The 26338-nt window shown below is 39.6% G+C and overlaps 1 protein-coding gene across 1 annotated transcript in view; it reads left to right on the top strand.

Moving 5' to 3' along the window:
• cfap46 (cilia and flagella associated protein 46) overlaps positions 1–12751 on the top strand; it is a 44913-nt gene extending 32162 nt beyond the window's left edge. The window contains exons 45-58 of the mRNA XM_019881890.1: positions 2234–2332; positions 3181–3344; positions 3450–3556; positions 4362–4438; positions 5529–5693; positions 8311–8381; positions 8537–8695; positions 9013–9118; positions 9706–9808; positions 9932–10044; positions 11156–11237; positions 11413–11549; positions 11902–12009; positions 12222–12751. Of these exons, the coding sequence (XP_019737449.1) occupies positions 2234–2332; positions 3181–3344; positions 3450–3556; positions 4362–4438; positions 5529–5693; positions 8311–8381; positions 8537–8695; positions 9013–9118; positions 9706–9808; positions 9932–10044; positions 11156–11237; positions 11413–11549; positions 11902–12009; positions 12222–12331 (1601 nt within the window). The 3' untranslated portion in view covers positions 12332–12751. The remainder of the gene's footprint in view (positions 1–2233; positions 2333–3180; positions 3345–3449; positions 3557–4361; positions 4439–5528; positions 5694–8310; positions 8382–8536; positions 8696–9012; positions 9119–9705; positions 9809–9931; positions 10045–11155; positions 11238–11412; positions 11550–11901; positions 12010–12221) is intronic.
• The last annotated feature ends 13587 nt before the right edge of the window (positions 12752–26338 follow it).

The raw sequence follows: 26338 nt of genomic DNA, 5'->3' as shown, positions 1-26338 counted from the left end.
ATGTTATAGGTTACATTAATGGCAAAAAACGTTCTGAAATGATTTATCTTGGTCTCATTTTTTTTTTCACCACAAAAAGCTGGCATCCGAACAGGGGGTGTGTTGATTTTTTTTATATATCAGGCTATCTATCGCTTGTGATAACAATGACATCCCTAAGTTCTTCAAAATATACTCACTTCACTATCTGCTGGAATTACAGGAAGTTACCATAAATGATGTCTTACATTTCCAATTGTTCCAGTTATCCAAGTATCCGTGATTTGCTCAAGGCATCCATATATCATTTAACTCATTCACTCCCAAAGACGTTTTTATATGTCTTTTCAGACTTGGCTTAGAATTGGCTGGTATATCCGTGATTTGCTCAACGCATCCATATATCATTTAATCAGCCATTTTGCAGTGCATCTATATATCTAATAGTTTTATTAATTTTTTTTATCTTTGTTTTGTGTGTGTGTTATTTCTTTTCTTTTTATTTTTTCTTAATATCAAATATAGAATATTCTTAAAACTGAACTATCAAAATTTGCATTCACCTCGCCATTAACCTTCTGGGCAAGACAGAGAGAGAGACATGCCATTGCAACAACATGTACCACTAGACCGCCAGAGCATATCAGGTTCTTACAGTGCTATGAAGGACCCTATGCACGCACTACTTTCGTGTTTGGGATACAGTTGCATGCTAAAGTCAGGCGATCGCTCGCGATAACAATGACACCCCCAAGTTCTTCAAAATATACTCACTTCACTATCTGCTGGAATTACAGGAAGTTACCATAAATGATGTCTTACATTTCCAATTGTTCCAGTTATCCAAGTATCCGTGATTTGCTCAAGGCATCCATATATCATTTAACTAATTCTATCCCAAAGACGTTTTTATATGTCTTTTCAGACTTGGCTTAGAATTGGCTGGTATATCCGTGATTTGCTCAACGCATCCATATATCATTTAATCAGCCATTTTGCAGTGCATCTATATATCTAATAGTTTTATTAATTTTTTTTATCTTTGTTTTGTGTGTGTGTTATTTCTTTTCTTTTTATTTTTTCTTAATATCAAATATAGAATATTCTTAAAACTGAACTATCAAAATTTGCATTCACCTCGCCATTAACCTTCTGGGCAAGACAGAGAGAGAGACATGCCATTCCGATGATATTTGGGAACAGGTTCTCCATTAGCGAATCACAACGCAACTAAAAAAATAATAATAATAATAAGAAGAAGAAGAACATTAATAATAATTATAATAACAGTCCTGACGGAAGCGATGACATAAGTGCGATAAAATATTATGTTGGGCTGATGAATATATCATTTAATCAGCCATTTTGCAGTGCATCTACTGTATATATCTAATAGTTTTATTTATTTTTTTTGTCTTTGTTTTGTGTGTGTCTTTTTTCTTTCATTTTCTTTTTTCTTAATATCAAATATGTAATATTCTGAAAACTGAACGATCAAAATTTGCATTCACTTCACCATTAACCTTTTGGGCAAGAAAATTCCAATAAAGAGACATGCCATCCCGATGATAGTTTGGGTCGGCTTGAAAAAATGATGGACTGAGAATAAGGGATGGGTGCCGAATGACAGATCAGTAAATTTGTAAATTGCTCATCTCTGACTTAAGGCATAGTTGGAAGTTGTTGACTGGCACGTACAAATGTATTTTTAACCATTCAAGAATTACATTAATTGTATGTACATTAATGATATTTGGGAACAGGTTCTCCATTAGCGAATCACAACGCAAAAAAAAAAAATAATAATAATAATAACAAGAAGAAAAACAGTAAAAATAATTATAATAACAATCCTGATGGAAGTGATGACATAAGTGCGATAAAATAATATGTTGGGCTGATGGTTACAGTTTGGGTCGGCTTGAAAAAATGATGGACTGAGAGTAAGGGACGGGTGCGCCGGCCACTGCGGAATGACAGAGCAGTAAATTTGTAAATTGCTCATCTCTGACTTAGGCATAGTTGGAAGTTGTTGACTGGGACATACAAATCTATTTTTAACCATTCAAGAATTACATTAATTGTACGCACATTGGTTTTTTTTTCATCATGACAAAATGTGGCTATATTTAAATCAAAGATCCTAATGTACAAGATTCTATTCCTTGTAGAAATGTTTCTATGATAAATGTGGTGGTGTGTAGACCCTTCATAAAAACTTTCACTGTCACTTTCCAAATCCTTCTGAGCTGAGCTTGTGAACTGTGTGTGTTGTGTTTTAGATCAGAACTTTACGGCGCTGTCTACAAGGTCCCTGAATGTGTGGAAAATCCAAAACTAAAGACATCACAAGGTTATTGTCATTGAATTGAAGAAAAGTCAGTGGGCACTCCTGTGTGGTGTTGTTTCACATTCACACTCACACACTTGCTTGTTCGTAGAAAGGGTTTCGTCAGTCGTCAGCTGTACCTGTGGGTAAAAAACAAAAAACAAAACCAAAAAAGGACGTTTCGCTTCTCTCACAGAAGCTTCGTCAGCGGTAGACAACTCTGAAGTCTCCGTGAAGACTCCGGGAAATTGCTCTGCGCTAAAATAGCTGAGTGTGGCCTATTTGAGGACTGGGTGGGGATGGTTTTTGTTTTTTGTTTTTTACCCACAGGTACAGATGACGACTGACGGAACCCTTTCTACGATGGAACTTTCCTGTACGACTGAGAGCCTCCACAAGCACACTTGCTTGTTGTATCCCAGTGAATACTCTTCGGAATGTGTTATCACATGTACACAGCAAAGTGAAACAATGTCTGCATTTAAAATGTTTGGTTTCTGATAGACAGGTACTTTGTATTTGAAACACACCCATTAACAGTTCAGTTATAGAAGTATAGAGCAAAGCCACTAGCTTTTAGCCACACTGCTTCAAGGCCGTTTTACCTCTCTACATGAGACAAAAGTGAAAACAGGAGTCAAAGAAAAGAATGTCTACAAATGTCTGAATGTTGTGTCATTTTTTGAGATCAGCGATGGTTCATGAAACAGAAGAGTGAGGAATAAAGAATGAGAGAGGGGAGAAAAGTGAGGGCTGGGAGGAAAACATGGGCAAGAGGCTGTGAAGGTGCTCACTGGGACCAATTACAAGTCCTGTACTGCATGTGTCTATGAGCATGCATGTCTGACTGAGTGTAAATGTATTTGTTGTAGGTTCACTGACATGCTTTCAGGTGGCTAAGGTTTCTGTCTGCCCGAGGGCTCTGCTGGCTCTTCGAGAGCAGACGCAGGCCTTTGACCAAAAGATGAGACACGCACTCCTCAAGGAGGCCTCTTTGCATGATGGAAGAGTGGAAGCCTCTGACGATGCTCATCCGGTATGTCTTTCCTCCTCTTTCACTGCAATGTTATTTTCCCCATCCTATGATCTGCAGTTTTTGTAAAAGCGTCAAACTTGTTCTTTCTATTTACTTTTTGAGCAGAGATCCGATGAAGAAAATACATTAACATTTCACTTCAGAGAAATTGTTCAACAAATGGAAGAATACTTGAATCCACTAATTTCTCAGTTGGACTTCACTTTCTTGAGGTATTTTATCAATAGTTCCTTAACTTTCCGCTTCTGGATGCCTTAATTCACCTGCCATGCATTTTTTTGGAATGTGGGAGGAGTACCCGGAGAAAACCCTCACAGGCACCGAGAGCACATGCAAACCCCACACAGGAAAGCTGGGGCCCAGAATTGAATCTTTGACCTCTGCGCTGTGAGGCGAACATGCTAACCAGTTGACCGTCATGCCTCAATATTTCATATTTAACCAGTTGAATACATTTTCCTTGGTATATACTGTAGAGCCCCATTGTGGTGTACTACATAATTCTGGAATTAATGATGAATTTATTTCTGATACTTCATTAATCTTGTGATGGTTCCAGGGCTTGAAATAAATGTATTTAACAGCCACTGTGGTTTATAAGTTGCTTATCCCTACCCCAAAAGACACTCTTGGGATATTTTGCAATTACAACTTATTACCGCTGTTCCCTTTGAACCCTGTCACTAAAAGGGTTCATGGATGGACCATTGAGCGAACACGGAGCGGGCAGTGCATCATGGGAGTTGTATAACAGTATCACATTTCAATCATTTGTTATTCCAAATGTCATTTGAGAAAAATTCAACCCTGCAAAAAAGGTAGACAGAGTGACATTTTTACCTGCCACTGATGAAATCCACATTTTGGTGGGCTTGGTGGTTGTTGATGTCAAGCCCTAGATGGTTGTAATAAGATTGTACTGAATTGAAGATCGTATTGAGCGTTTTTTTTTTTTTTTGTGCCTAGTGCTAATGGTTGTGTTACTCTGCTAATCCTCTTTTTCTAATTTGTTTTAAGTTCCCAAGAGTCAACTGAGCTGGGTTCTGAAAAGGCCCAAACCAAAAGTGAAGAAAAGAAAGTAGCATCACATGAAGGTACAGTTCGTGGTTTATCCGCAGGCATTGCAATTAGATCCAGTGAGGGCCCAGGCAAAGCTTATATTCACTTACTTAATAATATTGTGTCAACAAAAAGTTGTAATTTTTTTTTTGTTGAAAACTTCTCTTGTTGGTCTCTGACAACAAAAATCCAGGTCATGAATTCCATGTGACCATAACTCAATAAAATACCGTTTGCTGCCTTTGGTTTGTTCTACATGAAGGCAATACACACCTAACTTCATTAGCTTGGCATGTACCATAAACATGATAATCTGAGAAAAATGACACTTTCCCATAAATCATTTCTGCTATTTTTATAAAAATAACATTGCTAAAAAATTTTACTACCAGATAGCTCAGTCTAGATTTAACCGTTAATCAAGCCAAATTATATGCCTTGTTTTGTTCGATATGGGCAACCCAAAGCAATTCTTGCTATTTTTATTTTGAGCAACTTGTAACTTATATAAATTATTTTCATTGGTGTCTGACCAAATGCATAAAGCTTGTTGATTCATACACCCAGTATAAGCTTAGCTTCATTAGCTTGGCGTGTACCATAACCATGATAATCTGAGAAAAATGACACTTTCCCATAAATCATTTCTGATATTTTTATAAAAATAACATTCCTAAAAAATTTTACTACCAGATAGCTCAGTCTAGATTAATCAAGCCAAATTATCATGCCTTGTTTTGTTCGATATGGGCAACCCAAAGCAATTCTTGCTGTTTTTATTTTGAGCAACTTGTAACATATATAAATTATTTTCATTGGTGTTTGGCCAAATGCATAATGCTTGTTGATTCATACACCCAGTATAAGCTTAGTCTAGAGTAGCAAAGACCATAGGCATCTACATGTTTGTCCTCATACTGTTTGGTATTCTTTAGTTTATTGTGATACAATTAGTACTAATAATGATCACTTACAGTATTTGATCGAAAGATGTACGGATTTGTAATTGTAACCACGATGATGTGTGTGTGTGTGTGTGTGTGTGTGTGTGTGTGTGTGCGCGCGCGTGCGCTTTTGTACGTGTGCATGTGCCTGGTTGTGTTTTTGTGTGTCTGTCAACATCAGAAGGAACAGCGGGAGAATTTGTGGTTTTGCTGGCAGATTCAAAGTTGATGGAGTTGCCACTGGAGGCGCTGTCTGTCCTTGAGGGAGATCTTCTCAACTCTATATCTCGAGATTTCTCCCTCCAGCTTTTCTGCAGTCGTATCCCAAGAGAAGAGCCTACGAAAGGTATTCAAGACCCAAATGTACACAAATTTAAAGACTTACACACAAAATCTGCCAGGGCACCTGCAAGGGATGTAAAAGAAAAGCTATGTAGCAAAATCAAAGTCAAGGGAATCAGTTGTTTTAATCAAAGACAAGAAAAAGTTTGTGTAGTTTTATTGGAAACTGTTCATGATTTTTAGTCAGTGTGTGTTTCTCTTGTCACGTAAATGTTTGCTCACACCTATGAAAGCCTCTTAAATTGTACTATGGATGCACACCCATGGTCAAATGCAATGGTCAAAAAAATCTTTTCATATAAAAAAAAAAATCTGATCAATCTAAATAAAGAAAAAATAAAGAAAAGCACATGGATCACCTGGAATGTGGCTGCCTTCAGAATAGATCACATTCAGACTCATTAAATGAGAGTAAGCACACACCTTCCACTGTTTAAATGACCTTTGATTATCCCCCAATAAAGTTCAGATGTTCTAGTAGGCTTTTCTGGACCTTTTTGTAGCTTAACGCACAAGCCATGATCTGTAGAGAGCTCATTTGTTCTAAGGTATTAAACAGTTGAAGGGTACAAAAGAATTTCCAAGCTATTAAATATACCGAAGATGATCGGTTCCATTTAACGAGACACTGTATGTATGGTGAAGTATCGCACACAGCTATGCGGTTGCATTGCATGGAAGTGATTGAAGAAAGACATTATATAAATTTTGCCTGTGGATCTGAATTCGCGTGCAGATAGTAATTACGGTATTTCTGCTCTGTATTACGAGTCACCTTGGCATCAATCGCGCCATCCACCCCTGAAGTGTCTTTTCCCCATCCTCCAGGACAGGGATGGGCAACTTAAGTGATGGAGGGGGGGCACAATTATTTATCAGCATGACTGTGCAGGCCACATATAACCAAATGTATCCAACAAGATGTATGGAAAAAATATGGACAAATATTTGATGTCTGTTTTTTCTTATTGAACCAATGTACACCACAGTATCTTAGATTTGTATATGTCATGTTTTAATTTTAATTCAAAGCCTTCAACAATAAGGCTTCAACAACCAAATAATAAGCCAGATCACTGTGAATTGTGAATGGCCGAGTACAAAACAAGTCCAAGTTAAATGCCTAGGATTTCAAGTCAAGTCAGATGAGAGTCCAGACTCAAGTTCTACAGCCCGAACATGATCATGATAATAATGTGTGATATATTTTTAAGTTCCCCCCCCCCCCGAGTATCATTTCAGATTCTGTATCAAGGTCCCCTCGGGCAGGTATTGTATCAAAGTCAAAAGTAAGTTTTGTATTCTGATAACACGATAGCATTCTGTCCATTTTTGTAAACAAAAACGAATTCAAGTCCTGATTTGCATTGATACACACACAACACTGCTCATCACCCCCCCCCCAAAAAAAACCACTATACCATGAATAATGCATGTTGGTGGCAGCATCATGCTTTAGAGCTGTTTTTCTTCAGCTGGAAATGGGGCATCGGTCAAGTCAAGGTGGAGGGAATTATGTCCAGTCCCAAATACCAATCAATGTTAGCGCAAAACCTTCAGGCTTCTGCTAAACAACAAAAAACAACAAATACAAAAAAGAAAAACCTGCTCGGACTTCTGAACTTTATTTGGGGGTTAGTCAGTGGTACTTTTAATGGCGCAAGGTGTGTGCTGACAAGAGTTGTTGTGAAGACAAGAGGAAGCAGCCTTTTTTATAGTTTGTTTAGGGTGTACCCCACCTACCACCCAAAGACAGCTTGTATCGACTCCAGCACACCCGCAACCCTCGTGAGGATGAATGGTTAGGAAAACAATGAATGAATGTAATAAATATATAAACGATAATGTGTGTAGTGTACTCCAGTGTGACTACCGTAGGTATTGACAAAATCTGAGTTCAGCCTTTCGTGCACCCTGCAACCTGATAACATGATAAGCTGTCCACTGTAGTAACCGCTGTCTCTGAAAGGGTTAAATAGCCTATTAATGTTGCAATCAATTCCAGTGGTCGTTGATGCTGCACCATATGAAAAACTTTGAGAAGACCAGCCTTTGCAGCCCCAGCATACTGTTTGAAAGAAATGCCAATGACTTCTTAGATATTCTGAACCTCTAGATCAGTGGTTCTTAACCTGGGTTCGATCGAACCCCAGGGGTTCGGTGAATCGGTCTCAGGGGTTCGACGGAGCTTCTGCCACGGAGGGCAAGACACACCCGACTTATGTCATTTAATTATGACACGCCCGCTTGGCCATCACTGGCTGCAGATGATCACATGACATTGCTTGTCCAATCGGTGCTGTGGGAAATTTAGGTCGCTTAGTAGTCAATGTGTGATTGTCGTGATAGTACGTTGTACAATTAAAAAAAAAAAAAAGTATACTTATCTCTTGAAATTTTATTTACTTTTTTGTGTTTAATAAATTGCATTTTTTTAAATATATTGAATTTGTAAAAAATATATATTTATTTATTTTTCACGAATGAAGGGTTCACTGAATGTGCATATTAACTGGTTGGGTTCGGTACCTCTGCTTGGGTTTGGTAGGTTAAGTGCTCTAAATGGTGTAAAAGACTTGACAAACACACAAGTATTTGTTCATTCTGCCTTCTGCTTCTAGTGGTGGAAAAGGACCCCAAAGCGGGTAAAGGCATAAAGGGGAAAGCCGATCAAAGCCAAGCTATCAAAGCGGTGAGTAAATTGATTTGGGCCTGCTCGCTAGTGACAATATCATATTTACCTGCTGTTGGTACTGGATATATGTGTTTCCCCAAGCTCCAGACTCTTTTAAGAATCTTTATCCATCAGTTGCCAAATGCGGTTTTTAATTAAGCATATTCCTTGAGTTCTTAGAAAGGCGCCCACAAATAAAATGTATTATTATTATTATTATTATTATTATTATTATTATTTCTCACATTCCGAACTTCAGCTTTGATTCCATTGGCCAATTTGTCTCCTGCAAATGTCTCTCGGCTGCTCTTTGCCAATGTGCCACATGCACGGTGAATGTGTTTTTATTTATAAAGCTTATAGAAGGACTTTAAAAGTGATGTCATTGATTTATCCGCTAATAGGTGGACCATCCAACAGAAACAAATAAACACTTCCTGGATATAACCCCTAAATATTGACTGCCTAAAATAAAATGGGGAATACCAATTAATTTGTGATACTGTAGATGTGGCATAAACCTTACAGTGTTTAATATTATTCATTATATGTGTCTGAATAAACTATGGCCTCCTTCCATTTACAGTTGAGTAAATAAACAAAGCCATTATTTGCGTGAACAAGCTATCATATTTTCAAATGTCCGCAGATACCTGCCAGTCATGTTCTGCCTGAACGCACCGTCCCAGCGAACTCACAGAACTTCAAATGCATCTTTAATGACAAAGACATTGTCAACACTTTCAACAATTTTGGTGAGTAAAACTTGAAACCAAGTCATGTCATTACTTTTCGGGGAAACGGAGACCAAGAATATTTTATGTTATGCTCGGTTTTGATAGACACTGTCAGAAATGTATTCATGTCACTATTACTGTATGTTTACTATTTGGGTTGTAGTTTGTAGTAGGCTGTATCATACCGTTCGATTCAAGTCTTGTTGCTAAATCAGGTCAGAAATTCATCTTAAACTGGGCGTTATTGAAATGAACGTTGCTAATACTCTTGCATTGCATCTTGTAAGACCCAATTTGCCAGTTTGCTTGTCATGTTTTGTCCAGTTGGTGTATTATTACAAAACATTGTTGCAGTTTTTGTCAAAATGACTTGAATGTATTATCGATTATAAATAGATGAGATAAAAAGCACGTTATCACAATCGTCCATTGTGCCTGCTCCTACTGCTTCATTTACACATCCTTTTACATTCAGCCTCCGCAAGTGTCTTTGTTCCTCCTCAACACATCTTCGCAGCTTTGTTTCACAATCAGCTGGACATTGTGTGTACTGTGATTAACTCTGTACTTAATTATAAATGTTTTTGTTGTCCAAACGTTTTCAGAAGGGACCACTCTTGTTGAGAGGATGAAGATGAACTGGGGCGCATACGGTCAGCACTTTAACCGTTTGTTGGCAGGCTTTTTGGGCATCAAACAAACTCCCAGGTGGGGCTCTGTCATTTTTTTTAAATTCAGTCACGTTTATCTACTGACAGAAAGAGGCATTGCATGGGACATAGTGTAATATTTCTAATGCCATCTCCTATTTTTAAAAAAAAAAAAAAAAAGTTTGAGTGAGTTGGAAAAGGTGCTGTGCAAATGCAGTGGATTCATGTACCTGGGAGCGGAACGCTTCTTGACTCCAGTCCCACCTGCCAAACTCGCAGCTCTCAATTTGTCAGGTAAAGTATATTTTCCCAAAGTCATTCATTATTAATGTATTTCTTGACCGTTATAAGCAATAAATGTCCCATTCCTTTATCAATTTTCTTCCACTTATCGGGGGTCGGGTCATATGGGAAAGGAGCTTAAGCATGTTTTACTTTTAAAAACCTCTGAATTCCTTTTTTTGTTTTAAAAAATATTTTATAGAAAATTTCCTTTGCAAAAATGAGTAATTAACATACAGGGAATTTAAAATAGCATAATCCCAAATGGCTAGTTGAGCAAAACATTTTTAGCCATATCAGTGGCATGTCGTCAGGGCCTTCACGGCCTTCCCTGCTGGCAGAAAAATCAAAAGCACTGACCTGCCTTCAAAACTTTGTATAAATTTGGAAAATATTACATAGATTCATATCCAGCAATCTTTTGTCTTTGTTCAATATAGTGTCTTAAAGTCGTTTGTGGGTTATCGTTATTATCGCTTTCACCCAATGAGATTTCAGCTTCTATTTGTTGCTATATAAACTTCCCAAGGCCTTCAGATGCAGGATTGCAAACCCAGTAGAATGGAATCTGTAATTTTTTTTTTTTTTGTTTGGTTGTTTTTTTGAAAGACGAACAACCAATCAGATTTCATATTCAGTATCGGAGAGCCTGCCGAGCTGGGTAGAGGCAGCACTTTTCCGTCCTCTGGTTGGTTCAGAGTGACTCATGTGGGATTCATTGCATGAAGCTGGGCACACATAGACAAACAACCATTCGCACTCACACTCACAGCTAGGGACAATTTAGAGTGTTCCATTAACCTGCCACACGTTTTGGGAATGTGGGAGGAAACCAGAGTACCCGGATAAAACCCACGCAGGCACGGGAAGAACATGCAAACTCCACACAGGAAAGCCGGAATCGAACCCTGCACCTCTGCACTGTGACACCGACGTGCTAACTAGTCGACCACCGTGCCGCCCTATTTTTAACTTCCTCATCCCATTTGCATCTCGGTGTGTTTAGATAAAATCCCCCTTTTTATCCTGTTTTTCACACATGAACCCACAATGAATGGGCTTTTCAAAAGTAGGCTACTTTGCATGAAAGCAGACATTGTTGATGATTTTCTGTCCTTTTCAGAATGCCATATGGCTCTTCTGTTTGACCTGGTCCAGAGTAATACCAATGCTGTGCACTCATCCAACTTTGACGTGGACAAAAGGTAAATGTAGCCCTTCATTAAAACATTTCCATTCATTATCTCTTTTGATATTTTCTCTCCACCTCTCCGCTTTCAACGTGACTCCATTCACATCACATTTGTCCTTTTGTTGTCAACGTAGACTCATGCATCAGATTTTCCTCGCATTCCTAACCTTGCTACTCGTTTCCCCCAGGGCAGGACAACGCACCCTCGAGAAGCCCTCGGAGGTCGCTCTGCTATTGAGCCTGAATGGCGTCAACTGCATTGTCCTCAACCAGTGGCATAGCAGCCTTCAACAGATCTCAGAATACATGACCAACTTTTTGGACAGTATGTTCTAAACCAGGGGTGTCCCACTCCAGTCCTTGAGGACTGGATAGGGATCCAGCATGTTTTCGATGTCTCCCTCCCGCAACACGCCTGATTCAAATGATCAACTCATTAGCTAGCTTTTCCGAAGCCTGATGATGATCCTGATCATTTGAGTCAGCTGTGTTGGAGTAGGGAAGCGTCAAAAACATGCTGCTTTGCTCTTGAGGACCGTATTTGGACATGTCGCTTCTGAACCGTCAATTCTTTCAAGCATGATTTGATTGATTTATTTATTTATTTGTTTGTTTTGTTTACAGTACATGATTTGCTTTTTTGGCTTTGGGAATTGAGGATAGAATCTGTTTTGTAGGTTTTCTGAGCGGCAGACAGACCTCCGGTCAGATTGTCCATTCCCTCAGGCGAGATGATGATGATGAGGAGGAGGATGCTGATGATAATGATGCCACGGGATCAGATGGTAGAGTATATTCTGCATTCCACCAAAGTTTCAAACAAGTTAGCATTTCTGCATCAGAAGCCATACAAATTTTGTTTGTCTAAAATCACTTGGAGAAAAATTTCTCTGGAAAGACAAAAGCATCCAGCAGACAAATGTAACTGGACGAGATGCAGAATTAGCCATCTCAAAAGCAGACTTTTTATTACATGATTGTTTTTCCCACTTTGCAGATCACAATTCTGTCTGTGACTCAAAAGAAAAACGTCAGCGCAAACCTGAACTGACACCATCAGCCTTCAACTGTGTTCTTTATGGTCTCCCTATTGTGACCGGCGCATAAAGCTATTAAAGTCACTCGGATATTGCATTGCGCTTTAAGTGTATTGACTACTGAAACACAGGCAGCGAAATTCCAAATGCATGTGACAGGAAATCCCAGATGACAAAGCGCACCTGATATAAAGCCACAACAGCTAAAATTTAGATATAAAAAAAAATCGACAAATATCGGCGGCTAATACCATGGGACATTTGCAAAGAAATTGACTCCTTCCTCTTCCTCATGTTTTCCTTGCCCCCCCCCCTCCCACCACCACCTTCCATCTAAGAAACTTGGGGCGCTAAAATTAACCGCCAGGCTTCCCGTTGTCCCCCCTTCTCCTGATTATTTTTCATGTTTCTTGGATGCATTGTGACTATGAAGAAACATTCCTGGTATTTTTACATACTTGACCAATAAATATCATTTTTATTCTGAAAATGATGTCACACTGATGTATTTTTAAAAAACTTAATAGCTTGAACCCCAGTAAATCCCTTTTTTTTTTCTCAAAACAATGCCAAACACGGCTCATTAGACACTAGCCTCCCACAAAAATCATTGCTATCTTCGTCTTCTTCCTCCTGCGCACTTAACCCACCAAAGCCCTCTTCAGTTTCAGAAGGGTACAGCCCCAGAACTTCCTTCGTAACATACGTTCGCAGTCTCGCTCTCAATTGTCACTGTCGGTACCTGTCACTAACGTTATGAGACAAATTCACCAATGAGCTTGTGCCGTCCTCTTCAACATGCATCACTGCAGCCTTTGGAAACCTTTAGCAATACAGTATTCGCTCTTTGCATCCGTCCAGCTGTAATGGAACTGTAGTCCGCAAATGATGGTAATAGTCACAATATCCCAATTTAGCGTCTTTTGTTCGACTGTTAATTCTGAATAGAATTGTTTTTGTAACTCATCATTTCCTCTCCCAATGTAGCTATATGGTGGCAGATATGTTTCATATTGGCCATGCACTCTGCAGAGTTTCTCACTAATTTAAATAGCAAAGGTACTTGCTGTTGTACCATTTTAATTCATTCTTCATGACATTCTATTGTTTGTTTTGTGAAGAAGACCGAACCTCTACCCTGAAATTTGCTGCTTCTTATTGTGTATATGTAAGTTAAAAAAGTAAAATGCACTTCCTAACAGGGTTGGGCGGCCATGACCATTAAAAAAACAAAACAAAACATGTCTTCATCTGTAAACTTATGTAAGCTTTGGCCATCTTATCGTGAAGTGCTTTATTTTGGAGATCTATCTTGTTGTGCGTTGGTGTAGTGATTCACTCACCTGACTTTGGTCCAGGCAATGTGAATCCGGTTGCTGAGATAGCAGGTGCAAGAGAAAATAGTGTATATACATACATGCAATAATACATAACAAATATACCTCAATAATTACACAGTCAGTTTTGGGATAGTAGTCAAATCCAATCTTTCGACTTAATGCTTATAGTACATAAATTACTAGTCAGTTGCTCTTCTCATTATGATCCATGGATGGATGGCTGGATGTTTTATTGTACAGTAAAACATGAACGTGAGTCAGTTTTAGTGAATTTCGAAACTTATTCTCATTTGTCTAAAATGAATCAGTGGAACAGCGACAGGCGGGCAGCATTATCATTTTAAACATGCGCGTAGCCTTCAGGTTCCAAAACACCGGGTTGACATTAGTCTTGTTTGTTTCGGCCAGTTGTATCCAGAGGATGCAATGAGACTGGAGCTGGACTGTATATCGTTTTGACCTTTGTGTGCACTTTATGTATGCATGTGGGTCAGTACAAGAGGGCGCACGAGATGCAAATCTTCTAAGCTGGCGGCTTGCTGGAGAGGAAATGAAAATGTGTTGAAATGTAATATTAAATAGCTAGTCCAGGTTGTACCCTGCATGTGTCCTGCTGAGAAAGGCTCCAGCTCAACTCTGACCCTCATGAGGCAAGTGCTATTCAAAATGAATGGATTCTTAAGTGGCCTTTTTGAGTGTCAGAAATGAGTAGGTTTATTGTTACATTTTGAATGGACATCAAAAATGTTCTTTTGCATAGTCTGTAATCAAGCATGTGCACACGCACGGATCAAAGGGAGGCTTGAGCCCCTTGCTCCTCTATTCCTTGTATTTTAAATGAATGAATCTCATATACATGCTGACTTTGGCACAGCTTAAATGTACAGTACCTTTGACAAAATACATAAATCCAAATAGCTGGTTAGGAGATGACGCCCAATGTGCTATGGAGGAAAAGCACACGGGCAGCTCTCTGCATAGTTTTGTATTTGTTTATGGTGTTTTTATGCCCTTTATGTATGGAGATGAAGGAAGTGATTGAATCTACAAAATGAGAAGATATAACAGTTCATGTGTCTAACTTGCATAACATGAGCTACAATGGCTTATGTGTTTGGTTTGGCTGAGGCTCTTCAGCATGGGCATACAGGTTTATATTTATGGGGCACTGCAGGAGAATGCAGTTAGCTGTATCTCATTATGTGATGTATAGGGTAATACACGTTATACTGTTACATAGCCAACACATTGTCGAATATAAATACACAATCAGGACACTTTGTACAAAGGCCTAGTACAGCTATTGTCGTATTGATAATGGTTTGCCAATTGTTGCCCAATTTTAGAGAGGTTGCGTGCGTCTAGGGACAAAGACTATAGTGGTGACAGCCACTTAACTTGTAGCGACATGGACATGGCAGATCAGCATAACAAGAAGCATCTCATTTATGTGTAAGTGTTATACCGAATGGCTTTCAAACTGTTTCTCCGAAAGACAAATGGTAGCGCTCTATTGGCAGTATACAGTACACAAACCTTTGATTCCTTTTTCAAGAAGCCTCGTTTGCTTGGTGCTCCTTTTTCTGCCAGTCAATGTACATTGTAAGAGATGCCCAAAAAGTTTTTTTTTTTTTTTTTTTTTGGGAGGGGGGGGGTTGTAACTGTCCCTGTTTTGGGAGTGGTAAGGGCGGTAAGAAGGTCTCATTTTGCATTAGACTTGATTTTCCCAAGTTTAGCCTTGATCTTGCCTTGACCTCTGGGAGCATCTGGCTCCTGTCTGCCATGCCTCAAGGTGGACATTGAGGCTGCCCTGATGTGTCAAACAGAGCAGCAAATCGGATTTCCTCCCCCTTTAAACAGAACAAGAATCCACAGGCATTATACAAACCCAATTAAAATGAAGTTGGGACATTGTGCTAAACAAAGAAAAACAGAATACAATGATTGATGGGAGATGACAAATCATGTTCAATCTATATTTCAGGGTTAGCTAGATATTTAATGTGCAAACTGCGAAACGTTTTTTGTTTTTAGCAAATAATCATTCACTTATGGTTGCAACACATTCCAAAAAAGCTGCGACCGAGTCATGTTTACCTTTTTTTCTAACATTTAATAAACATTTCGGAACTGAGAACTTGAATTGTTGAGGCTTCGCACGGTGGAATTCTTTCCCATTCTTGCTTGATGTACAGCTTCAGCTGTTCCAACAGTCCCCATTCATTCATTTTCCGATCCGCTTATCCTCATAAGGCGTGTTGGAGCCTATCCCAGCTGTCTTCGGGCAGTAGGTGGGGGACAACCTGAACCGGTTGCCAGCCAATCGTAGGGCACACAGAAACAAACAACCATCCGCGCTCACACCAAGGGACAATTTTGAGTTTTCAATAAGCCTGCCGTGCATGTGTTTTTTGGAATGTGGGAGGAAACCGGAGAAATCCCACGCAGGCCTGGGGTGAACATGCAAACTCCACACAGGAAGGCCGGAGCTGGAATTGAACCCCGTACCTCTGCACTGTGAGGTCGACGCGCTAACCACTGGACCACCGGGCCGCCACACACACACACACACACACACACACACATGTTCCCCAGTTAAATTGCTCACTTGTGTATTCAAATAAATATAGGTTGAACATGATATGCAAATCGTGTTGAACGCAACTTACCAACTTCACTGGAATTGGCTTCGTATTAATAACCATGGACCTCAGTTTTATAGCAAAGCAACATTTAGCCACTTCACATTTGGCTTCCATATTGATAATCACGTTACCCTGTGCTAAATTCTAATTAGATTGTATAATCACATTAGATGCTGCAATGTTACTGGCTTGCTCTGAGCACGCGTTTGTTATTGATTTTATAATTGAATGTGTTAAACAATGTTTACCAGTCAGTCGCTGTCAGTCTATGTAATTGAAGTAATTATATAGCTGCATGTCTTGCATTCACACGATGATCATGTCAGCGCAATGCCAATGATCAGATCTATTTATGAAAAAATAAAACAGACATAACATGCACCATGTTTACACACACACACACACACACACACAAACATTTGGCACTTTCGCGTCACCAAACACGGACATAACATGCACCATGTTTACACACACACACACAAACACTTTGGCACTTTCGCGTCACCAAACACTAACAGATATACCTATACAGTATTTTCAAATATTTTTGTTATAATATTTATGGGCCGGAGGGTGTCACCCTTGGGCTCTCCATTGTTGAGATGCCAATGCATATAATACTAGTAGGATGATGTGTAGGATGTATTTCAACCAGGGCTAATGTGTAAACGGCATGCTGAACGGAGCACCGACCTCTTATATTATCGATCATAAAATGACTTTTAGGTTTTCCTTTGGACATTTCTGTTGCCCAGAATGTAGTGGATTCATGTTCAGTATTGGTTTTGAATAGTCATGGGTATAATATTGTCGTTTACAGTATGTAGGTATACTTTATACTGATACATTATTATAGCATCTCTAAGGCGATTGCAATTCCCACCAGGCAAATTGTAGTAAATGTAATACAAAGACAGTATCCACTTATGCTTTCTATTACTTGGATTCTTACAAGGGTTCAGGTAGCCACAATGTATACTATCAATTATGTAGTGTAGGATTTTTGAAGGTTGCCAAATGATCTTGATTCTCTCTTTATAGCATCCCTCGCTGCACTGCTTCTGCTCAAAGGCCAGAGAGACACATCTATGGATTTCATGCTAATGTCGTCCAAGCACACAATCCTTGAAGTTTTTTTTTACACGAATGTATCACACCACTTCAAAGAGGATATAGAAGAGGAAATTGTATGTTGGATGGCCCGGTGGTCCAGTGGTTAGCGCGTCGACCTCACAGTGCAGAGGTACCGGCCGGGTTCAATTCCACCTCCCTGTGTGGAGTTTGCATGTTCTCCCCGGGCCTGTGTGGGTTTTCTCCGGGTACTCCGGTTTCCTCCCACATTTCAAAAACATACAAAGCATCTAGCGAGGATTTGAAAATCACCCAATGTTGCTCTTTAATGAAGAACAAACCAGAGTACAGGATGAATTGGGGAAAAAAATATATAATATTCGGTAAGCCTACCTTTCAAAGATGGTGGATGATTAAGAAGCTTGCCGTCCTATCCAATCTGCACACGTTGAAAACTGCTGGGTTCCTGAATTTGGACCGACCTTGCAATTGGTTATCATAGATCAGATGGGCTATGTATGTGACCCTGTGTGTTGGATTGGGAATGTATACCACAAAAAGGTGAGTTTGCTGTTCACATGTCACTTTTCTGTTGAGGTGAAGAGACACTTGGATGGGCTGAACATTGGCACTTACTGTATTTAATGGGTCTGTATGTAATAACAATGTCAGCACTAAAATTCACCGCCCTGAAATAATCTCGTGATTTAAAGGCTTTTTTCATGGTTACTAAAGCCAGAGTTTGGCATGCCCCCTTTTGATACATAGCTTGTTTTTTTCAAAATCAAAAATATTGTGCTGATCTTTTTTTTTCATTATTCAAAGCGTCACTTTCGGAGTTACGCGGAGTAAAAAAAGTAAGCTAAAATAACGGTGATAGATTAAAATCTAATATATAGCAATATATGCCTGCCCCCCTCCCCCAAAAACCAAAATTAGTTCATTAAATGTTGTGTCTGTCTCTGTTCGCCCCGGTATCAAGAGGACCCTGGGCTAGTGGGTGGGAACCACTGTTTCAGAAGGCAAGTCTGACAGTAAAAACCAAATTATAAAATTCATTTTGTCATTTGTCTCTGGAAAAGTACAAAGGAAGTCAGCCCTTTTTTATTCTGTGCCAAACCTTTGCTCTTCTCCCATCAGGAAGAGTGAATATTCATACTGTGTTTTATTTCAGGACCAATTATTTTGGAACCTCATTTAGAAATACATTCAAATTCATCACCTATTTTTGTCAAAATCCATCACTGACATGCGCGGTTATATTCAGGGTTCACGGAATTACCCAAATGTACCAACAACACGGCAGCTTTTTGACCCAAGTCTGTTTCATCTTCTGCCTTTTCCTTTTTCCTGGGATAAAATATTCATACCAAAAGACTGATGAAATGATGACAACCTCTAAATTAATGATGGGATTAAACATGTTGGGATATAAAGCACTCATGTTCTTTTTCATCATGTGAAGAAAGGACTGATGCCGTGGAATATTTACGATATGCATTAGCAATTTGACTCGGCACCTAAAAAGTATAAGGCAAGACTACGAACCACAGCCTGATGGCATGTGAGCATCAGTTCGCCCACATTGGGTAAGTTCGCCCTACTCGTGGTCAAGATTGGATTTTGAAGATCGGGTATCCACTGTCTCACTTTTTGTCTTCTAATGCAATATGCTTGGTCTGCGGAGCAAAAGTTGTGACTTATTTCGTGGACTACGCAACAGTATTGTATCAGAGTCAATGGTTATTTCCTTTAGTGCATGTTTATTAGATCCTAAATGTTTTTCTTTAAAGTAAAAGTCAAAGACTATTTGTATTCTAAAGACAATCCGAGGTCTTCTTTGTGTATCTGTTCAAAACGTAGTTTTCACGAGAATGTTTTTGCATCTTTAACGCCACCGCTCACTTTATGTGATACAGTGTCAGTTAATGTAGTTTGTGATGTGTGACGATAGCTTTACAGTGTACATCTGGACCGACATCCATCTTCAAAATAAGATAAATTGCAAATATTGATCGGTCCAACGTGGCAGCTTTGCATGACCTTGAAAACACCAATGAGGACAAGACAAGTTACAAGCGGATTTATTTTCCTTGTGTTGGCACCTGAGGCCTTACCTTAGTCACAGAATAGATCATAACAAGAGTGTAACGAGATCACAACAAGATTGAAGCATCAAAAAAGTCATTATACACACGTCTTCAAGGAAAGCAACTGTTTGGAAAAACAGGAGGCACCTCCATCCAATTTCTGAACAATATTTATTTTTCAGGGTCACAGGGATAAAGTGGGAAATGAAATCTGGGATTCCTTTGTGCGTTTTAACCATCCCCGGTCAACTCTACAAAAGCAGCTAAGAAGAAGAAGAAACTTTGAAAGCATCGCAGCTTAGTTTTGATTGATCATTGCCATTGATGTTTTCATTTAACAATAAATCATAACCTCTGCGATAAACATAGAAATGCTGCATGAAAATCATCACATTGAGAACCAGGCGACAGAGGGGATTCCACACTACATCATGTCTAAAAATAGAGGCACAAAACACATTTTTAACCAACCAGAGCCCAATTTTCTGAGAGTAGCACAAACACACACCTTTTTGGGTGATTATTAGTTACCCAAAAATGGTGTCAACAGAAATGGCGGAAACGTGTCGGTTGTCACATACCTACCATAATATCCAATCTGTCCAGCTTGCACATGTTATTCATTCTGTCCTTATCATCAAAGTGAGATGTGAAGTCACTTGGATGGAATGTTAACTGATAAATGCAAATTTGATCACTGCTCTCCAGTGTAAATCCTTCCCATGCCACTGCGACTACCCTGCCAGAATGACTGTGTAAACAAATGCATCCGGGGATTAGTCATGTGACATCAGGAGCTCTTTCTCTACATCAGGATTGGCTGAAAATCGTCATTGTTTATTGTACGGGTGTGTGATTTGCCCGCAATGATATAAATGACTGATAAATAAACAAATGGCAAAATAATGTGGAATTCATTGCCTCCCTCTGGCATTAAACTAGGCCCCTTGAGTGTGTTTCTTCGCAAACTGGTGCAGCAGCGAAATGACTGAGAGGAAGTTCAACAAGTGGCAGAATAATCTAAAACTATTCAGACTTCTGATTAGCCCTCTTTTGGCGCACACTGTAATTGCGGACATGGCGCTGCATGAAATCGGCTCCGGTTTGGTCAACTCAGAATGGAAAGTGATTGACAGAAAAATCAACAAATTAGATTTTTTTTTTTTTGTTAAATTTTTTTGTAATAGGCCCTTGATTATTGTAGGCCCATGGCCTCCAGCCCAGGCAAGCCCATTGGGAAAGGCGGGCCCGGGCGGGGTTGACTCAGCCCAGTACATGTCACAATATGTGACCTGACAGTCTTAACCGAAATCAACTAATACGCGTACCAAGGATGTCGTAGACAAGGGAAGCCAAATGAAAGCAAGAGAAAGGTCACAGCAAGATACGGCCCTAGCTCAAGTCACCCCTCTCATCATACGAGCCAAAGAGGCCTAATGTAATCATTTGTTTCCCATGACGAAGGGAGGCGGGGGGTGGGGGTTGAAATCCAAAATATGAAAAAAAAAGAACAAATCCACAGACGTGCGAATCTATGGGTACCAATTTTTTTATGCGTGACCCCTTTGCATTGGAAAAAAAAATCTAGTGTGCGGTTAATTTTTTGTTTGGTTCAAACCATTTGTTGTTTGGTGAGGATTGTGGAAAAAACAAAATATTTGAAGAGCACATCTGCTTGTATTTTGTCCATGTTTAAAATTGCCTTTTTTACCATACAGTGGTACCTCTACTTATGAAATTAATTGGTTCTGGAAGAAATTTCTGAACTAGAAAATCTTGTAAGTTGAGACACCTTTTCCATGTAAATGTCCTAATCCGTTCCAAGTGCCCCCCAAATTAAGACATAAATGTTTTCAAAAGCATAAAAATGCATCAAAATATGTTGCAAATACATGCTACAATTACATTATTGCACAATAAATTAGAGTTGTGCATAATGTAAAACACAAAGAATAGAGTAAAGAAGAAAAATGATGGTCATTTAACTTTTAACTGTGTCCTCATCGTTTTTTGCCCTCTTTAGCCCATGTTCTCTCTCAGAAGTGGTTTTTGCCTGGCATTTTGGGAAAGAACTGATCCAAGGACGTTTGCTTTTGTCAGTTTTTAACAATCCTTCGAAAATGTCCATGGCAGACATCAGCATCGTGAGCGATCACCTGACTGGTGAACAATTTTTCTCGGTGATTCACATTTACATAAAATTATAGGAACACCTCAAGGCCTGAGGGGGCGAATGATGAGGACGCTGTATATGGTGAAGTCCCTCTTAGCCAATGGGATGCCAGGATGATGCTCGATAATCGCCAATGGCAGAGCAACTACAAGTATGTTGCGTTTAGGAACCTCGGCGCTGCGAGTAGCAACCCAGACTGTATTTGTACCTTTCTTATCTTGAAATTCATTTTGTAACAAGAGGCAATATTTTCCTGTTGAGGCGTTTCGTAACTTGAAAATTTCGTATAAAGAGACGAGAGAGTAGCGGTACCACTGTATGTCTGATGAGGAAATGTGTGGTCCGATGTGGCCTCCCAGGAGCACTGATGAAAATGTGCGGCCCCCCTCGAGCATTTAAGGTGCCTATCTCTTCTCTAGATGCACGACAATGTTAGTGTGTTATGCACTATTACAAAGGATTGCCTTCTGTTCCCAACAGAACAAAAGAATACTACATTTCATCTTTCGAAAAATAGACTTTAATCCAGGCATTTTACACTTGACCTAATGCATGCAGATCAACTGACAAAATGTTTTTTGATGCACACCACACAAAGAAGCAGATCCCACACATGCAGACATGAAAGGAGAGGTGTGAGAGTGCCAGGGACACACAAACTATGCTGGACCTCTTACCTTGCTCAAGGACACCTCAACATCATGAAGAAGCAGACTGGCAACAACTAGTTGCTGGGTTGTTTTGTTTGGTTTTTGCCCACAGTTTGTCAGGGTACTCGGACTCAGACTCCTGGAATGAAAGCAAAAGTGCTATTCCTCTGGTCCCTATGCAAACAAGACTGGCCACATTACTAGCCCAAGAGGCTCATGAGAAGAACCACAAGGGGGTCGCAGCAACTCTCCTCGACACTCGGAAAAGAGCCTGGATCATACAGGGCCACCGAGTCGTCAGAAGAGTAATAAATGACTGCATACACTGCCAAAAGCAAAGAGCGAGAGCAGAGATGTCAAACTCATTTTTGTCACGGGCCACATTGTAGTTACAGTTTCCCTTGGAGGGACGTTATGAATTTTGGGAAATCATAGAAATGTTTAATCCCCTCCACATGTTCCATAAACAGCGCACAACAAATTGATGGATAACTAGTTTTAAAATCAGAAGTTAAGAATAATGACTGTTATTGTGGATTACGTATGGCAATTTGAAATTTTGGTTTAGACTTGAGCAAGCATCATTGGACTTGACCTGATTGATTTGTTTTCACGGGCCACATCAAATGATGTGGTGGGCCAGATCTGGCCCGCGGGCCTTCACTTTGGCACGTGTGAGCTAGAGTATGCCAGCAAGTGATGAGTGACCTGTGGAGCGCACACAAAGGGCGCACACAAAGGGCGGGCCCTTTTGAGTATACATATTGACACGAGTTTGCCAAGGGAAAAGTGAAAAAAACAAACAAATAAACTTTGTTGTAATGCGTATAAACTGCCTTTTGATTATGTGTTGATGTAAGCTCCCTGGATGGGACATCGATAATTTAAGTGGGAGGTGTTGGATTTACTTGGGGCTTTAGGAGGGGGGGGGGGGGGGCGACCACTGACAGATGACTCGACGTATAAAAAGCGGCATCGCAGTTATTCGTTTTAAAAAAAAAATAATTCATTTCGTCGTCAGCATGGCCCCAATCTGTGGAGTTATCTTTTAGATTCAATCATGCTCGCTTATTTTGTTTTTCTGCTTTGTCTTGGGGCCGTAGGGCTTTATGTTTGCTGCATCGCAATCACAGTTCGTTGCCATTCGCGATCGGCATTTTAAACAACGTGGGCAAAAGTATTGTAATCACAGTGGTCTCTTTACTTTTTCCTTTTTTTTAAGTAGTTGCCATGTCATGTATGTCCGGCTGCACTGGAATGTTTAAATGAGTAATTTGCGTTACGGCTGGAGTTAATCGTGCCGGCGCTCCGCTTTCGGGTTTGACCGCTAGGACTTGTAGTCCTTTGTTCGGTTCCACTTGGTTTGTTTCTGTTGTTTGGCTTCTTGCGTTTAGACTATGAATAATGATGACAATAATAAAACATAGTGTAAAATCATGGTTGAGAGAATTATTGTTAAGATGAAGGTATTACATTAATTAATGTCAATTATATACATTTACATTGTGATGCATGAAGATAGATATATTTATTTTTGTTGCATTTATGTGTATTTTAAGTTATTACCTGCTGCTGCTGCTATACTTCAATAAATGATCAAAAAAGTACAAAGCGAGTAATCCTTCCGTGCTGACTGACGATCCCTATTCAGAGGGCCGTGAAAAACGGGAATAACTGAACATATACACAGTAACCTTCTGGTTCCAATGGTCAAAACCTCACAGATGAGCTACTGCTGAAATTAAATTGTCTTTCTTTCTGTGGTGTTGCTTTACTATAATTGATAATTGCATGTTCAAAAATTCTTCTTAAATATGATTGATATTCCAAAACCTACCTGTTAAAATAAATGCTTATGTGACACATTTTGCTTGCCACTAGACCATATGCCGATATCCACCTTGTTTCTCTTCTACTTGCATCACACTTGCCACAGACAGCATAGTGTAGTGAGAAATAATTGATTTAAAACAAAAATAAACAGACACACCCACAGTAAACTCATGCATGAGACAGGCTCGGGATAATTGAATGAAAGGGCGGATCAGTGGAGACAATCACTCTATCCTGCTGCAAAGCAACTTGACAATCACGGTTAGCTGTGCTCTTAAGGATGTTCAAATTTATTGTCTATTCTTCATTTATGTACACCATAGATCTGCAATTGATGACGATATCAAGATGAAGGTAATAACAGACATGTACAATCTCACTTGTCATATTATACGGATGAAAATCGTAACACTGTGTCTATGTCTGCTATTATTCTTAAATCACAGTTGGGATAAACAATAGCGTGTTCTAATAATGATCATGTCAAAGCAACAAAGTAAATTTGTCAAAGATGCACTGACACAGATTTTGTCCTATACGTGACTGGTCGCAATTTTAAACAAAGTCAATACACAGTACACATACCAGAGGATTACTTTCAGAACATAATGCACCATCTTGTAGAATTGACAGTACAACGGTTTTGGACACAGACGGAGAAATATATGACAAACATGCACCACAAAGTCAAGTCAAAATAGAACACTTTGTTATATTTACATCTGTGTGTGAGTATGTCTTTAACTATGCGGGCACAATTGATCTGTGCTTATGTTATTATTTCATCGTTTTTGGCCATGGCTGCTACATAGGTTTCTTTTGTGCTCAATTTATGTAAGCAATATTGATTGGAACATGCTACAACAAAGAGTTCACCATAAAATGACAACAGATTGGAGTTCAAATGTATGAATACAGATATATATTGACAATATACTGAATATAGAAAATTGTATCGGTACACCGTCATGGATTGATAAGACACACGACAGCAAAAACAGCTATTACTCTTCTGGGAAAATGTTTGGTCTATTCATGAAGAAGAACATGAATGATCACCATTGGAACAGAAGGCCTGGCTCACAATCTCTGTTGCCGCACGAAGATGTTCGATGGGACTGAGTTGGGAGGTATTTGCCAGTAAATTTCTACCACGCCAAGCTCATCCAAACAAGCATTTAACCCTTTCATGCACCAATAATGACAACCTGTAACCTGATAACATGATAAGCTGTCCACTGTAGTAAGCGCTGTCCCTGAAAGGGTTAATATGAAGTTCCTGCCTGGATGTGGATGTTCTCTAGGTCATGATGTACTGATGCCAAGAGTATTTAGTAGGCTGTAGCCAGAATTACTGTCGGTCTTTGGTGAGCAGTTTTCTGGCTGTATATCAGGAAGTTGCTAATTCCAATTAAATAGCTGTCGTGTGTTGCCCGATTAATTCTGTGAGGGCAACTAAACTGGTGGTTAAATCAGCAGTTACGATCAGGTAGCTGCTAATGCTAGCTAGCAATGTAAGCCTTGGTCCAATGTACAGAACAGTGTCGTCTTAGTTGTCATCCCAGAGTTCTTTGTTTTGTTTAGCAGAAGAGCCAGAACACTGGAAAAGTTTGCACACAGCCCATGTTGCTGACCTTTCTTGCAAAATTCACTCCTACGCCAACATAGAATTTCCCAAAATGGCTTATGTTTTAATACGATGAAAGGGAAAAACTGATCAAGCCTACGAGTAATTAATTAATTCAACTGTGTGTTAATCAATACCGTATTTTCCGCACTAAAAGGCGTACCTAAAAGCCTTCCATTTTCTTAAAAGCTCACAGCGCGCCTTAAAATCCAATGCGCCTTGTGTATGGTCATTACGATAATATGTCAACCCCAAAATGGCTCGTTGCTAGAGACATGCTTACAACGCAGCGTTCAAACGTAAGGTTTCGCAGCTGAACACAGAAATAGAGCAGCGTCAAGAGAGTTCAACGTTAATGAGTCAATAGCCCCGTTCACACGGCAACGTTTGGTCCGACGCAGCTCCGAAATAAATCCAGTCGAGCATTCACACGTGCACATTTGCTCCGGCGTAGCTCCACTAAAGAGCTTATACCGGACCAAATTTGATCCACCTCAGGAAGGTGGTTTAAAAATTTGCTCCAGAGCAAATGCTCGTTTGCGACGCTACGCCGAAACAAATGTGCACGTGTGAACGCAGCTGGATTAAATTTGCTCCAGAGCAAATGCTCGCTTGCGGGGGAGTGGCCTCGCTACGCTCGCTACCAGA

The sequence above is a fragment of the Hippocampus comes genome, unplaced genomic scaffold, assembly GCF_001891065.2.
Source record: "Hippocampus comes isolate QL1 unplaced genomic scaffold, H_comes_QL1_v1.1 scaffold36, whole genome shotgun sequence".
NCBI classification, from domain to species: Eukaryota; Metazoa; Chordata; class Actinopteri; order Syngnathiformes; family Syngnathidae; genus Hippocampus; species Hippocampus comes.
Note: the sequence above shows the minus strand (reverse complement) of the source record. Positions and strands in the feature narration are given on the sequence as shown.